We start from the raw sequence: 16,091 nt of genomic DNA, 5'->3' as shown, positions 1-16,091 counted from the left end.
TTAAAACCCTTTAATCCCCATGTTTTATCAAATTGTAATAATTCTTTTTCTTTTAGGTTATATAAGAAGAAATGCTTTAATATCATTTTTGTTTTAGGTGTTTATCTAAAAAATCCCCCCTGCGCACACATGTGTGTGTATTAAAAATCCTTAGCCCACCCATGGTACAAAAATAAACCTTTCATGGGTGGGAGCAACAAAAAACACTCAGACATGGTGATATTTTTGGACTTCATAAAGTCATATGACCGGCTGCCACATGGAAGTTTGGTGTACAATTTGAGAGAGAGGAGAGATGTTGATAACATATTAGTGAAATGTTGGAAGTTTTATTCCACTTGGTTAGACTATAATAAATTTAGTTTAATCCTTTATCCAAGTGTAAGCAAACAAAGTTTGCACCTGAAGTACCCTTCAGGACTGAGGCAACTCGTAAAGGTGAACCAAGCTCTCATCACTCCTTGTCTTAGTATCTCCCATAATGCAAAGTGCATTTCCTTACAGACATGTATAGTGCTATGCATTAAGGGAAGGCCATTACCCAGACCGGTTTCGACCTTTTTTGAGATATTATAGTCTAACCAAGTGGAAAAAAAACTTCCAACATCTTTCTCTAAATCCAGAGTAATTTAATAATAAGGTGAGAGAGTTGCCTTTTGGCAATTCGTATATGTAAATATGACTTTTCCATTGCTTCCACCTTGGTATCACCACTTCTGGGTCTGGCGAGACCTCGACAAAGGTCGAAACTGGTTGGAAGCTTGGGTGATGAATGGCAATGCTGTAGCCCGTGAAGTTAACTGAGGCACAGCTGTTGCTGTTACTGTTACCCCTCAGATGAGATATGAGTAGCTCTGCTCGGTGGTGGGGTGAGCCACGGTGTAGAGCCAACCAGTTCTGAGAGTTCTTCTCAGTGGCAGGGTGAGCCTGTTACTGAGGGGAACAACGCTGAGTTTTTGGAGTTTGACCTGTACTTGAACATTCAATAAAGGTCAAAACTGGTCTGGGTAATAGCCCTTCCCTTAATGCATAGCATTACACGTGTCTGCAAGGAGATGTGCTTTGCATTATGGGAGATACTAAGATAAGGAGTGACGAAAGCTTGGTCCACCTTTACCACGAGTTGCCTGTCCTGAAGATACTTCAGGTGCAAACTTTGTTTGCTTACACTTGGATAAAGGATTAAACTAAATTTATTATATTAGTGAAATGGAAATGAACTTCCCAGAAAAGAAATGCAGTTAGTAAGGTGCTTAGGGTTCTGTTCTCAGGCTACTGCTTTTCAGTTTATTTGTCAGCATAATTTCAGGTGGACTGATAAGATATTTTGTTGGTTAAGGCAGATGCAAAATAAAGGACAGCAATAAGGAACGATGCTGATGTTAAGTCCCTTCAGGAAGATTTATGTTTATAGTTTGGATCAGTGTGATTGGTATTTCAATGTTGACATACCAATAGTGCAAGATTAAACAATAGTGCACAATAGTGCAAGATTAAACTTCAGAATGTAGTGATGGCAAACAGAGACCCGAAGTTCACAGCAGCCATTAAAAAGAGGCTTGAAGTCAACACATCTATTTCTGATGAGGAATTGTCAAGTACATGAGGTTTTATCATTACCAAGGCCTTGATCAGACCATACTTTAGCTATTTTTTATATATATATATATATATATATACACACACACACCCTCTATCCCAAAGGAAACCGAACTTTTGATAGAAAATAAAACACAGGCCAATTATAATTATTCAAATCATTTATTTCAATCAATATACTCTCCCTCAGCTTCGATACAGCGTTTGGCACGGTCAATTAATTCGTTAAATAAGTTTTTTATATCGGTTTTTGGGATACTGTTGAGGGTCGTGGTTACTGCCACTTGAACATTTTCAATGGTGTTGTACTGCTTTCCTTTCATCGGCAAATTAAGTCCGGGGCGGGGGGGGGTGGGGGGGGGGGGGGGGGGGGAGAGAAAGAAGTCACAGGGTGCTAAATCAGGTGAATACGGCGAGTGATCCAGCACACAAACTGTCTCACAATGTTCGGACGATGAGATGGTGCAAAAATGACCAGCTGGCCTGCATCACGATATTCATGCCATACACGACGAATTCTCGCTATCAGTTGCTTCTTCAAAACTTCGGGATAAAACTCACCATTGATCGTTTGGCCAGGCAGAACAAATTCTTTGTGGATAATGCCCTTGGAATCGTAGAAACAAATCAGCATTGTCTTTACTTTTGACTTCTCCACGTGACTTTTTTTTTTTTGGATGTCCCTCTTCTGGTGGTCTCCACTCAGCACTCTAGCGCTTTGTTTCGGACTCATACTCAAAACACATTTCATCACCAGTAACAATCGTTTCAAGGAAGTTTGAGTCCTTACGAGAGATCTTTGCAGTGTTCAATTGAATACATTTTTTGGTCATTGGTCAAATCGCGAATTCAATTTAAGAAGGCCCAAGCTCTCAGTCAAAATGTTGTGTACAGTTGATTTTGGAATCCCTAATTCATCTTCAATCAATCTCATGTACGATTTTGGGTTTTCTTTGATGAAATCACACACTTTTTGGATGTTAACTGCACCCAGTCCAGTTTTTGGAAGGCCTGGCTTTTCGTCGTCCTCGAGCATCTCACGTCCACTTTGAAATCGCTTAAACCAGTCGTAAACTTGACTGGGTTACGTGATAAGCATTCATCACTGTATGCTTTTTGAAGCATTCGATGCGTTTCTGTAAAACTTTTACCAAGTTTAACACAAAAGTCAATTGCAGCTCTCTGTTTGAAACTCATTTTTTGACGTTCATCAAAACACACTGTCACTCTTGGCACTATAACTCGGCTTCCAATGAAACAAATGTCATAAACAGTTGACACATCACCAATGAAGGTTGCCACTTTCGACAACACAAAAAAAAAAACAGGTGGCGCCACTAGTTTCTTCTATTTTCGAAAAGTTTGGTTTCTTTTTGGACAGAGGGTGTATATACACATATATATATGATTAACTTGCTGCAACGAGAAGAAGATGGTCTAGAAACAAGTAACTAAGGCAACTCGCAGAACTACAGAATGTTGAGTACTGAGATATTGCAGAGTTTGTGGTTGGGTGACATGATATGCTGGAGAATTTTATTTCTCCAGCATATCCTGCAAAATACGAAGAGTGTGAATGAATTCTACAGTAAAATATGATGGGTTGATTCCATGAAAATGTGCCAATAATTTTGTTACTTTAATTAATAGAAGTGAATGTTGCAATATTTGCTTTTTTAGCTGAATTTAATACAAGTATTAAGGAAGGAACAAAACTGAAAAGCTGAGTCAAAATAAAATGCAAATATAAAACCTAAAACTGAGTAAAAAAGCTAGCAAAATAAAGCAGCTTCTTTTTACCTTTGAAAGCTGGTTTGGTTAATTTTTTATATCATAATGAAAAATAAAAGAGTAGGTACTGTTTGTATGGATAACATATCTATGTCGTGCAATCTGGAAACCGTGTATGGAAAAGGGAGGATATACTCTGCATATGTTTACTGATGACTTGTCAGTTGAACCTGTAAATTTTCTGAAATAGATGTTTATTTAAATGAGGCTGAATATTAAATACATGCTGAAAAGGAACGCGCATCTCAGAAATAACTTATAAAGCTATTTCTGAGAAGTCAAGATCTAGGAAATTTGTTTTTGTAGTGAAATTAAATCACTTGCTATATTAAATACTAATGCTTAGCAGTACCAGCATGTGACCAGACAAATTATTTTTATATTCATAAGGATTAACATATTGCAAATTATGAAAGAGGCTAGTTATTATGAACACCACCAGAGGAACAAAATGAATGAATAATACTTCACTAGATTTCTAACCAGTATTTTCAAATTACAACTATTATAAACAACACAGCAGCTCAAAGTTGTTGCATAAATAATTCAAACTAACTGAAAAGGAACTAATGTTCTATGAAGTACATGCTAAGGACCAGAAAAAAAAGTCAGTCAGGCTAACTGTAGTTTTAATAACCAACTCCCAGATTTGTGGGAGTTGGTCATTCAAATTAATCCAGTCGTACTTAAGGATAGGAGTGTTTCATAGATGATATAGATCCTAAAAATAGTCTGAGATCTATAGCAACTTTATGCAATATATGTATCTTCTTCCATTTAATCCTTCATACAGGATTAAATGCAAAGCATGATCACCCAGTCCTGACTTGTCATATGAATGTAGTACACATGAGTTCTTCATATAATCACTTAAAACATGAGATAACTAGCAAAATTGATTCTAAGCACCAGATGTCAATGCAACCTCCTTGAAACGGTGAGAGAGAGTATATAGTTTTGCTTCTTCACAACAATGTTCATCATATCTCAATATTATCTATAACATCACATTCTGAATAATGACTGAAGTCCACAAGCTGTTGCCTTAAGTATACATCAGTTACTTCTTTAGAATCAAACTTTATATTGTAGATTCCTTAATTAGAAAACTTCTTTAATGTCATTATGAGCAAATGCCAGAAATTTCAACATCTACCCACAATGAATAAATACCTGCCAGAAAGAAACTTCTTCTTGTTCCCCTTTTACCTGGTCACCTGACTTCCAAAAAATCAGACTGGCTGGTTATATAAACAAGTTTCAAATGAAAATGTTTGACTATGTCTGCAAATGTTATTTTCAAAAAATAACAAATATATGAGCGTGGTCTGAAAGGTTATTGGCCTCGACCATAGATGGCAATGCTACCGGCAAGATTCCCCCCCCCCCCCCCAAAGTTGGTACATCTGTCATAAGCATCTATGTGAAACTGCAAATCATTTCATCAAGTAGTTTTTTTTTATACAGCTGTCTGTATCCCTTGAAATGGATAAAATTGAGTATCGCGCAGTTATAAAATTCTTTGTAAACAAAGGTTTATTATTATTATGTGACACCTCCAGGGAGTCCAGACTCATTGAGGGTGCCAACAGCATCGAACGATAGATCCTTCCAACTACTAACTGTGCTCAAACTTGCTTAACTTTTTGCATGAGCCATTAGTAGCAGAGGCTCTACCAATCGACCAACCTTTTGCTGGCAAAAGAAATTCATTCGAAGTTCATAAAAGTTTATGGGCTCTCTTCTCCTTTGTTTTCGACAATTAAGAAATAGTCTGCCGAGTTTAAACATGGCTGTACCAGCATTGAAGATGAAGGATGCCCAAAAAGCATAACATCATTGATCAAGTGCACAATATGGTATTGGATGACCAAAGAGTCAGTGTGTGAAATTGCTGAGACTATAGGCATTTCAAAAGAACATGTAGGATATATTTTGCATGTAGAATTGCAAATGAAAAAGCTTCGTGCAAGATGGGTGCCGCGCTTGCTCACAACAGATCAAAAATGCACTTGCATGAAAATCTCTGAACAGTGCTTGGAGCATTTTAACAAGAATAAACCTGATTTTGTGCATCGATTTATTACTATGGATGAGACTGGGATTCACCATTACACACACACACACACCAGAATTCAAACAGCAGTCAAAACAGTGGACAGAAGCCGGTTGTTCAGCGCCAAAGAAGACAAAGTCAGTTCCGTCAGCAGGAAAGGTCATGACATCAGTGTTTTGGGATGCTAAAGTCATTTTGTTTATTAATTATCTTGAAAAGGGTAAAACAATAACCGGGGAATATTATTCCGATTTTTTAAACAGACTAGATGAAAAAATTTATGAGAAAAAACCCGGTTTGCAGAAGAAAGAAAGAAATCATCTTTCATCAGGACAATGCACCTGTCCACAAAGGTGTTTTGGCAATGGGAAAATTAAGGGATCTGCACTATGAATTGTTGGAACATCCACCCTATTTCCCAGATTTAGCTCCCTCTGACTTCTATCTCTTCTCAAAACTAACACTCTTTCTCACTGGTCAGCATTTTTCTTTGAATAAAGAGGTGATTGCAGCTGTAGAGGGGTATTTTGCAGATCTTACTGAGAACCACTACAGGGACGTGATAATGGCGCTTGAATAAATGTATTAGTCTTAAGGGAGATTATGTTGAAAAATAAAATTATTTTGAAATTATAAATTTTTTTTTTGTTGTTAGGCAGAGAACCTTTCAGACCACCTTTGTATCTCCACAAATTTAAGACACATTAATTCATATTAAACATAATCATAAAATTTATGGCTCTGATATCTTTCACTATTTTTTTTGCCATTAATTTCTCATATACTTAAATAATTATTAAAATACACACCTGAAATCACATGATTCTCTCCTGTTAAATTGAAAAATTGTGATTGCATATATCTAAATACATACAATGCTAATTCTACACCTCTCACAAGATGACAAAATTATTCCCCCCCCCCCACTCTGAAAGGTAGCTGAAATTCTTCACAATCTCTGTGTCACTTCCAAGCTATGTTTAGCTAACAACTGATCTTGAATAGACAGACTTCGTCCTCATGGAGATATTCTAAGATATATAAAGTTCCATGTGCCTGCAAATTAACCTACCTGGAACAGACCAATAGATCTATTAACATCTGCCTTGAAGAACATAAAGACAACATTGGCAATCATTCGTGTGGCAAGTCAGAACTTGCCACACAAATGTAGTGCTCTGTATATGCCTTTAATTAAAGCAATAAACAGAAGTTGTTACAAGTATAAGAGGCTATTTTTAGAATCAACATCAGCTCTGAAACACTAACTTCAATAAGTAATTTGTCAACAATCTGATTAACTACATTTTTATCTAGTCCTTAGAGGGTATCATGATAAGACATTGGTTTCTATTCAGTTACAATTTGTTTCTGCAACACTGAGTGCTGTGTTTTACAACAGTTGTAATTTGTGTTATGAAGATAGTGAATAAAAATTCATTGAAATATAACTCGCTCAATAAATTATTCTATTCCTCTGGTGTTTATATTTTCAAGTACTGCTATAAATAATCAACACCATTACGTTTCAATCCACTAATTATTGTTACAGAGAAAAAATAATGGTTAAAAAAAACCACTTTATTAAAAAATTTATTTTACAAGATATCCGACAGTGTAGGTAAAGTAATGTGGGCGATCATCAAAGGTTTCTTTTTTATATATACAGTAGATGTTTGCTATAGTAAAACCCCAGAGACACAGACAAATAATTGGTTATAGCATAGGGTTTGCTACAGTGAATTTAAGGGGGGGGGGGGATTTGATCCTTCTCACTCCATTCCCATGAAACAAAGGAAATAGCAAGAAATCATACAGTGATGACAGAACACAAAAGATTGACAGGAACCATACAAAATGTGAAAAGCACAAATGCAAACAATAATGAGAAACAAAGACTAGAAGAGCATGAAATCATAAAAATCCAGCAGGTAACATTTAAATTTCAAAAGTCACATTAATGTCACTTACCTGAAGAAGCCTTCACATAATGAACAACATATATGCAGTTTGTACTAGCCAGCAAAGGTTGGTCGATTGGTAGAGCCTCTGCTACTAATGGCTCGCAAAAAGTTAAGCAAGTTTGAGCGCGGTTAGTAGCTGGATGCTGTTGACACACTCTCCCTCGATGAGTCTTTGGACTCCCTGGAGGTGTCACATAATAATAATAAAAATCAAAAGTAGCACGAAAACTTCAGCAGTTACGCAACTTTATAATTGGTCAGCTCCAGTTACATAGATGGAGGGAACACAAGTAGTGAATATTGTTATTAGTAATCTTAAGGGGAGGGAAAAATAATTAGCATAGCTGATGCAAACAACTCAGCTTCCTAAGTGGACAGAAATCCAATAATGGACATTAGATCTCTGCAAATTAAAGAAATGTGGTACAATATAATTTCTTGAATTCAAATTTTAATTAAAAGTTAAAGTTGTATGGGTAACAGTTCCTTCTGTGTTTGAAAGATTCTTTATCCATGAAGTAAAAGCTATTTTGCATTAGAGTTTGATTTTTTTTTAATCCAAGTTCAATCTACATACATTCATTATGATGATTTCAGGTTCATTATGACATTAATTTAAGCTGATGTAACAATTCAAAATTGAAACATTAATTCTATGTTAATTTTTAGGATTTCATACTCTTCTACTTTTTTTTTTATCTCTCTCCCATTATTGTTTGCAAATTAATTTTTCATGTGTTTGTTCTATGTTCTTTATATTTGGTTTCTGTCAATCCTTTGTGTTCTGATAGGAAGTGTACAATTTCCCGCCATTTCTTTTGCATTTCCTGCAGTTTCCATTGTTTATGTATGGTTCCCGTCATGGATAAATGTTGTTCAGTTGTCAATATACAATTTCCTGCCATTGTGATCATCTACTAGGAAATTTAGTCACTATCATGAAATTTGAGCTTTTATTATAAGTTTGTAACAATGAGCTTCAAATAGCATTGGTTCTATGGGATTTAGGCTGGTACTTTTCTATGGCGATTATTTCATTATAGAGGTGTTTATTATAGCATACATCTACTGTATATAATATTTAAATTAATCATACTTGAATATAACAAGGAACTTTACAACATTGGTCAAATACAAAAGAATTTTGCATTTCAGTGGTTTTGAATGTCATATTCTCAATATTGCATACAATGATTTCATTTATTCCAAAAGCATATATATTGTTACCAATAAGACACGAACACTGTAATGAATAATTAATGTACATGACTTCTTCAAATTGTCCCGTGTCAGGAGTATACTTTACAAGGGGCCCTTTCTGCTGCGGAACCAAGTAAATGGAGTCTGCATATGACAGAGCACTTTGAATTCTCATTCCCTGATAGGGATGAGCTTTCTTCACTACTTTCCATTCATCAGACCCTGAGTTATAAAGGTAGATATTGGTTGTAAATACATAAATTAAATCCTGATGAGAGATTACTACTGAAGAAAATAATGGATAAGGAAAAGCGCAAAGGGACCGCCATCTATCTGTAAAAAGTAACAAGTTTGATGAGTAAATTAAACTTCAACAAATTTCACAAGAGCATAATTATGGCAATCTCTTAATTACACAATTCACTCTAAACCATGACTAATTGGACGATTAATTGAACAGACCAGAACAGCTAAAAAGAGTAACATACACTTCTATTTACTTACCAAAATAGTAGATTATCATATAATTGATGAGTGTTATTTCATATTGCATTACAGGAAGGAATTATGCATAAAACGATTTCTACAATTATGGAAGTAAAAATAGCAAACTGAATTGATAAAAAGCAACAAAAAATGAAACATTCAACTTTCCTTGAATTAAGTAAAAAAAATATGTTTTTGAGCAGTTGGCCCAATGTTACAGAATGTAGCAGTGGGCCAACTGCTCAATTAATTAAAAAATACTATTTTTAATAGTATTTTTTAATTAATTAATTTTAAAAAATATATATTTTTTAGATGGATAGCTCAAACATTTCTCAACCTGGATGCATCTAATGTTGAGTTTTTTAATTGCAAATGTATAGATAAACATGTTATGCCTCTATTTACAAAACTACAATATATCACAACACTGGCTACATTCAAAGGTTATTTTATGTTGTTAAATATGAAACCAATTAATAGTGAGTATGAATAAAGATGTTGTTAAATATGAAACCAATTAATAGTGAGCGTGAATAAAGATGTTGGAAGCTTTTTTTTCACTTGGTTAGACTGTATATATTTAGTTTAATCCTTTATCCAAATGTAAGCAAACAAAATTTGTACCTGAAGTATGTTCGGGACTGGGGCAAATTTCATATGGAGGTTGCAGCATTTTTCTCCCCAAAATGTGTCAATGTTATCTATGTTTTCTTGCTGTAGTACTTCAGGCATTTTCATTTCTTATTTGGCTTCGTATAATGTGGTAAAATAGTTTTCCCATTGTTCTCTTTCTATGACTTATATTTATGTATAAGTTTCTTTACAAATTTCTTTTCTTTGATTTGGGATCATACTTGCTTTGTGCTCCATTTTTGCTTTATGATTCATATTTTGTTATTTATTTTATTTCTTCTATATTCTTCATATTTGGCTATATTGGTTTTATCGTGTAAATGTTTATTAAATGCAGTTTTTTTTTTTTTTTATAATAGTACTTTTATTTCTTCAGTATACCAAAGGAAGAGGTCTATCTTGTTTTGTTTTCCAGTTTGTTTCTGTCCGATTGCTTCATATGCTGCTTGTTTAATGTTTATTTAAAATTTTTCAAATGAGAATCAATATTTTCTTCATAACTGAAAACATGTGAGACTATAGGGAGTGTGTGGTGGGCTAAGATTTTCTTTTCATGCACGATAATGCCACTGCCCACAGAACTGAAATGGTGAGACTATCAAATTGAAGATATCCAACAACTGCTATAGCCAGCATGATCAAACTTATCTGACTGAACATGGACATTGCATTGCATCATGCCAACAGTGTCTGCCTTGGTCACTTGGTGAGCTAAAGTTTGCTAGGCTGGAAGACTACAATTTTTTTGCCACACAGCTGTAATCTTATAGACACCCTTATATTGATCATGGTCCACTGCAGTCAGGCCTGTTTAGTAATTAGAGGGGATCAGGTTTTTGAGCATACTGTGTTGATTTTTGTAATGCGATTTTTTTTGGTAATTCCTATATACCCCTAAATTGTGTGTCCCCTGTAATTTTTCTGTCTATTCATTTCATTGTTATTGTACTGTATACACCACATACCAAATTTAGTCTTCTTTTATTGCAAACTGCATGAGTTATGCCACATTTTCTAAACTTTTTTTTTTGTTAATTTTGTCAAGCAGTGTACTAAACAGGATCAATCATGGCAAGCTGTATTAGGTGAGAAGTTCTGGTCAGTTCTCAACAATCCTTAACTGAGAGAAAATTTCCATGTGGAAGTCTTCCCCTAGTGATTTGAGTGACAATATATAAATAAAGAGAAGATATATATATATATATATATATATATATATAAAAAGCTAAGCCGAAATTTGAAATGTTTTTATGTCACGTTTTTTGTCTTACCGGCTCACCAACCCGGAACTCGGGAGGGGGGGGGGGTAGACACCCCCCCCCCAGTGTGTGTAAACAAAAAGTGAAATTCCCTCTTCTTAAACATTTCATAGCATTTTAACACAAAAATAGCAAGGAAAATAACATTGAGCCTAAAAGGTCTGAGGGGAGAACTGACTATGGCACAAAATAAATTAGCACCTCAAAGATGAAAGTAGAGCACTAATTAAATAAAAAGATAATATCTTGAGAAGAACAGAAACTTTCAATGAAGCTGTAAGGATGATTCTCAAAACCTAGACCAATACATAAGAAAAAAAAGAAAAATACAATATTCCAAATGGGGAAGGAAGAGGTTCAGAAACAGAAGCATGAACAGAAAATCACTACCAGGTGAAATGAGACAATGGACAGAAGTTTTGAAAGCAGATGGGAAACCATTTATGACTATAGTAAAATTTATACTTCTGCCTAAGACAAAAGATAGTAGAAAAATGCTGAAATAATGCTATTCTTGTTGTTTTTAAAAATGGAGAGAGAGAAGATATTAAAATTTACTGTCTGATCTACCTTTCAACAATACATAAAATTTTTACAAAAAATCTTTACTATTAATAGAATACAAAAGCTAGATTTCAGCCAAACTCCAGAACAAGTAGGATTTGAAAAATATACAATGGTATTGACCATAAATGTTTAATAATATTAAAAAATGAATAAATAAATAAATACCAAAAAGACAAATGAATATCAAAAATCTGCTACTTCTGGCTTTACAATCTTGAAAATACTTTTGATTCAATCTCAATGTTAGTTATTTTAGAAGCCCCAAAAATCAGGAAAAAAAATTATATAACTGTGACTGCATCTTATGAAATCAAAAACAAGTATGAAATTATGTTAAAGATACCAAACAATTTTATAAATAAACTTGGTTTTAATTCTTTTTCCCAAGTCAGTCAAGTTTGCACCTGAACATAGTTCAAGTCTAAGGCAACTCATGGTAAAGATGGAGTAAGTAAGTATGAAATTTTCATCTAAAAAAAAGGAATTAGATAAGAAGATATCACCTAAAAACTATTCATAGCAGCCTTAGAAGAAATACTTAAAATTCATCATCAAATTCCTGACATGTATCCTCAAGAGATGTACAGGATAGTACTGCATGAAAAGTTAAATTACTATCTTCTTATCAACAATTTCCTCCAAGCTTGTCTGTCAATATTCCAATATTTCTGTCTTCTAAGGCACTTCTTACTGTATCAATCCTAAATCTTGGTCTTCCTCTTGAAGATTTTCCTGCCATCCTGATAAAGAACACTTCTTTAGTTATCCTTCCCCTCCCATTCTGTTTAAGTGACCATCCACTTGAGATTAGCTCTGCTAACACATTTGTGAATCTAACAATGTCAAGTCCTTTCCTAACATCCTGATTTTTACTATGATACTGCTATTGATGCCATATGTTCACCTCACTTCCCTGATATTTCTCAGAACGCTCATATCTGTAGTCTCCAGTCTTTGATCAAGTGTTTTATTTTTAACCAAGCTCTCAGATTCATAAGTTACAATTGGTTCGAACACTATCTTGCATATAGTTAGTGTTTTGAGTAATTTCTCTCTTATTCCATATAAATTTATTTAGCTAATTTCCTACTGTACCAGATTTGCTAATTTTATTGTCTTTTTCCATGTTTAATTTGCCATCTTCACTAAAAATCACACCTAAACAGCTGAAGTGTTTAACTTATTCTATAGGTTCTCCATTCAGCATGCAGTCGATGTTTTCAATGTTTCTGGCTATTTTCATCGTATGCATCTGTTTATTGCTTATTTCCATACCACATTTATTCTAGCAGTACATCAAGTAAGGAACTGAGATTAATATCTTCAGTTTTCATATCAGGTTTAATACCACTTCATAATGTCATCCATACAGATGAATAACAGTGGAAATAATATGTACCCTTGCCTCATACCTTATTTAACATCAAACTATCTTCCTATATTTCCTTCAATTCTAACTGCTGACTTACAACTGAATACAGATAATGTATTTCTCAATATAATATCTAATAATAGCCTATCAATATAATTACACTATATAACTACAAATAACTATTTCTGAACAGCTTTTCTTGGCACCTTGTCATATGCCTTTTTCATATCCACAAAACTATATTTAAAAATCTGGAATGGAAAAATAGAGGCATTGTAGTAAATGGAAAAGAGGTCACCCGTGCTTTGCTGGTAATTTTTTTTTTATAGGTAACTGTCTGATGAACTGAATATGGGAGGGGGGGGGGATTTGACAGTACCATACTTCTGATCATGACATGGAAGTGAACCATGGACTTTGAAAATGGTGAGAAAAATGAAGAGTTCACTGCTTGGTAGAAAGCATAATGCTTGGGATAGAACTCAAATCATAGTTTGAGACACTGAGACATTAAAATCTAAATGGCAATGGCAGCCCATAATGCAAGAAGAAACACTCAAAATTCCCAGAGATGAAGAAAGAAGAAATTGGGAAAGACCTTTATGCAGCAGTGAATAGAAAATGGCTGAATGGAGAACTTATAGAATAGGTTAAACACTTCAGCTATTTAGGCGTGATTTTTAGTGAAGATGGCAAATTAAATATGGAAATAGACAATAAAATTAGCAAATCTGGTACAGTAGGAAGTTAGTTAAATAAATTTATATGGAATAAGAGAGAAATTACTCAAAACACTAAACTAACTATATGCAAGATAGTGTTCAAAAAAAAAAAAAATCAAAAGAAAACAGTAAGCAGTGTTAGTATAGTATATCACCATTTTTCCTAGTTGGAGGAAATGGCAACTAGACCTACTAAGTGGTAAATGACTTCATTGCCTGGTTAAACACCATTACCATGCTTGCTGGACACTTGAAGTGACAAATGCCATGTTGGCTTCCAGAGCAGGGGTTCTGGTTTCTCTCTCTTCTCCATGCAGTGTGAATGACAGCCTGATTTTAAGGATTTGCCACAGATACTTAAAGAACCAACCGCCTCATTTTGAAGGTATATTAATAAATACAGTGATGCTACACGCTGACTGACAAAGAGTACACAGGCCTGAATATATCAATAATGAGACAGGAAGCTTCTCGGTCATCTGGTGGATAATCTCACTGCCACATACACTGCTAGGTTGCGCCTGGAAAGAGGTCCTAGTAGTGGTATGTGAGAGGCGGTGTCAAGGTCACATTAGTACAAGGAGACTAGTTGCTCTCTGAACGAGGTGTTATGTCAAAGAGTCTATCTCCTCTCCCTGTACACGTCTACTCTATCTTTTCATCATATGCTAAATTATTATTATAAAGGCATCTCCATGGAGTCCGAAGACTCATCTCAGAAGACTCAATCTATCATACCTCTCCTTGAACCCATTAACAGACAAAGCACTCACAACTGACTCTGCCAACCCATTCCACTCAATTCACAACTCTCCAAGCAAAAAATCTAGTCCTCATACCTCTACTAACCACACCTTTATTCAACTTACAGGGATGACCCCTTGTTCTGGTCCTTCTAGCCAAGTGCTGAAACATTTCCCTTGCATCAATCCTATAAAACCATTTAAGCAACTTAAAAGTTTCTATCATATCCCCTCTTTTTTCTCCTATCAACCAACTTTTGTAATCCACACACCTTCAATCTATCCTCATAGGGAACATTCTACAGGCCGCTCACCATCTTGGTCACTTGCCTCTGAATCCTCTACACTGCTTCCTCATTTCCAAGAAACCCAGGGGAACAGACTTGAGCACAGTAATCCAGATGTAAGCATATCAAGGATTTATAAAGAGGAATGACAACTTCCTTATCTCTACTTGTTAATGTGTTCTTCAATAGCCAAATAATCTGATGGGCTACCTTAGCAATATGTCCTCTAAACTGTCCTCTTCTGTCTACCACCATCCCTAAATCTCTAGCTTCATCTATTTCCTGGAGTACAGTGCCATCAATGTGATACACAGCTTGTAATCTGTTTATTCCAAAATACATAACCTTACATTTCTTGACATTAAACTGACACCCATTAACTTTAGCCCATACTGACAGCCTATTGAAATCGTTCTGCAAGCTCTCCACATTATCTTGATTAACTATTACTCTATTAACTATTACCTAATTTTGTATCATCAGGAAACAACTGAATATTTCCTTTCCGGTTATTTCCTACATCATTTATGTACAAATTAAACAGCAATGGTCTCAGCACTAAAACTTTGTGGCACACCACTAGTCACCTGTTTTTGCCTCGATTCTGCCTCTCCGTATACCACTTTTTGATACCTGTCCAGCAGCCACCCTCTTATCCAAATGCCTTTGCAAAATCATTGTGTTGCCATTTCCTTTATACAACTCAGCTGTTACTCTATTATAAAAAAGTTAGGAAATTACTAAGGTATGACTGACCCTTCACAAAGCCATGTTGACCCTCATACAGTATCATATTTCTACCTACCTATTCTTAGATTCTCTTTTTTTTTTTTTACCAATTTTTTAGTATTTTACCACCATGCCTGAGATAGATGAACTGATTATTCTAATTCTTGTGATTAAATAAATATCCCTCAAAAACTAATAAAACACCATGCTTAATATATAAAACATGCCAGAATCCTTAAAAACTTTCTCATCCACTTTACTAACATTCATGGTATAATTGGCACCATAAGTATAATCACTTACAGACATCCAATCCAGATCAGATGTCTGTAAGTATTGCTATACAGCAGTGGTGTTCAACCTTTTTTACTATGCGAGCTACTTTTCCATAAAAAGTTATTCGGCGATCTACTCTCTTATATAGATCACGTTCTCCCAACCTGATATCTGATTACGCACAAATAAACAACTAAAAATAAAATACACAACTAAAAATAAAATACATAACTAAAAATTTAATTTGTGTATTTAAAAATGTATTTATCACTGTTAATTATTTTAATACGACAAAAAAAACCCAAATATATTGGAATAAAATATTTATTTCTCTATTTTGGAAAACCAAAGTTAGAAAAAACAACAGATTGATTACAAACTCACAAGTTACAGGAAATGCTGGT

The 16,091-nt window shown here is 34.6% G+C and overlaps 1 protein-coding gene across 3 annotated transcripts in view; it reads right to left on the bottom strand.

Moving 5' to 3' along the window:
* Window positions 1-16,091, bottom strand: part of LOC150095259 (kelch-like protein 40a) — a 90,758-nt gene that overhangs the window by 52,221 nt on the left and 22,446 nt on the right. For 2 of the 3 annotated variants that reach the window (XM_090410785.1, XM_090410786.1), the window contains exon 4: window positions 7,468-8,943. The exons of the other annotated variant lie outside the window; for it this stretch is intronic. In XM_090410785.1, coding sequence (XP_090266911.1) covers window positions 8,501-8,943 — 443 coding nt within the window. In that variant the 3' untranslated portion in view covers window positions 7,468-8,500. Of the gene's footprint in view, window positions 1-7,467; window positions 8,944-16,091 lie in introns of those variants that run through there. 3 annotated transcript variants of the gene reach the window in all.

The sequence above is a fragment of the Typopeltis vanoorti genome, chromosome 20, assembly GCF_054136105.1.
Source record: "Typopeltis vanoorti isolate ZY-2024b chromosome 20, IOZ_Tvanoo_1.0, whole genome shotgun sequence".
NCBI lineage: Eukaryota > Metazoa > Arthropoda > Arachnida > Uropygi > Thelyphonidae > Typopeltis > Typopeltis vanoorti.
Note: the sequence above shows the minus strand (reverse complement) of the source record. Positions and strands in the feature narration are given on the sequence as shown.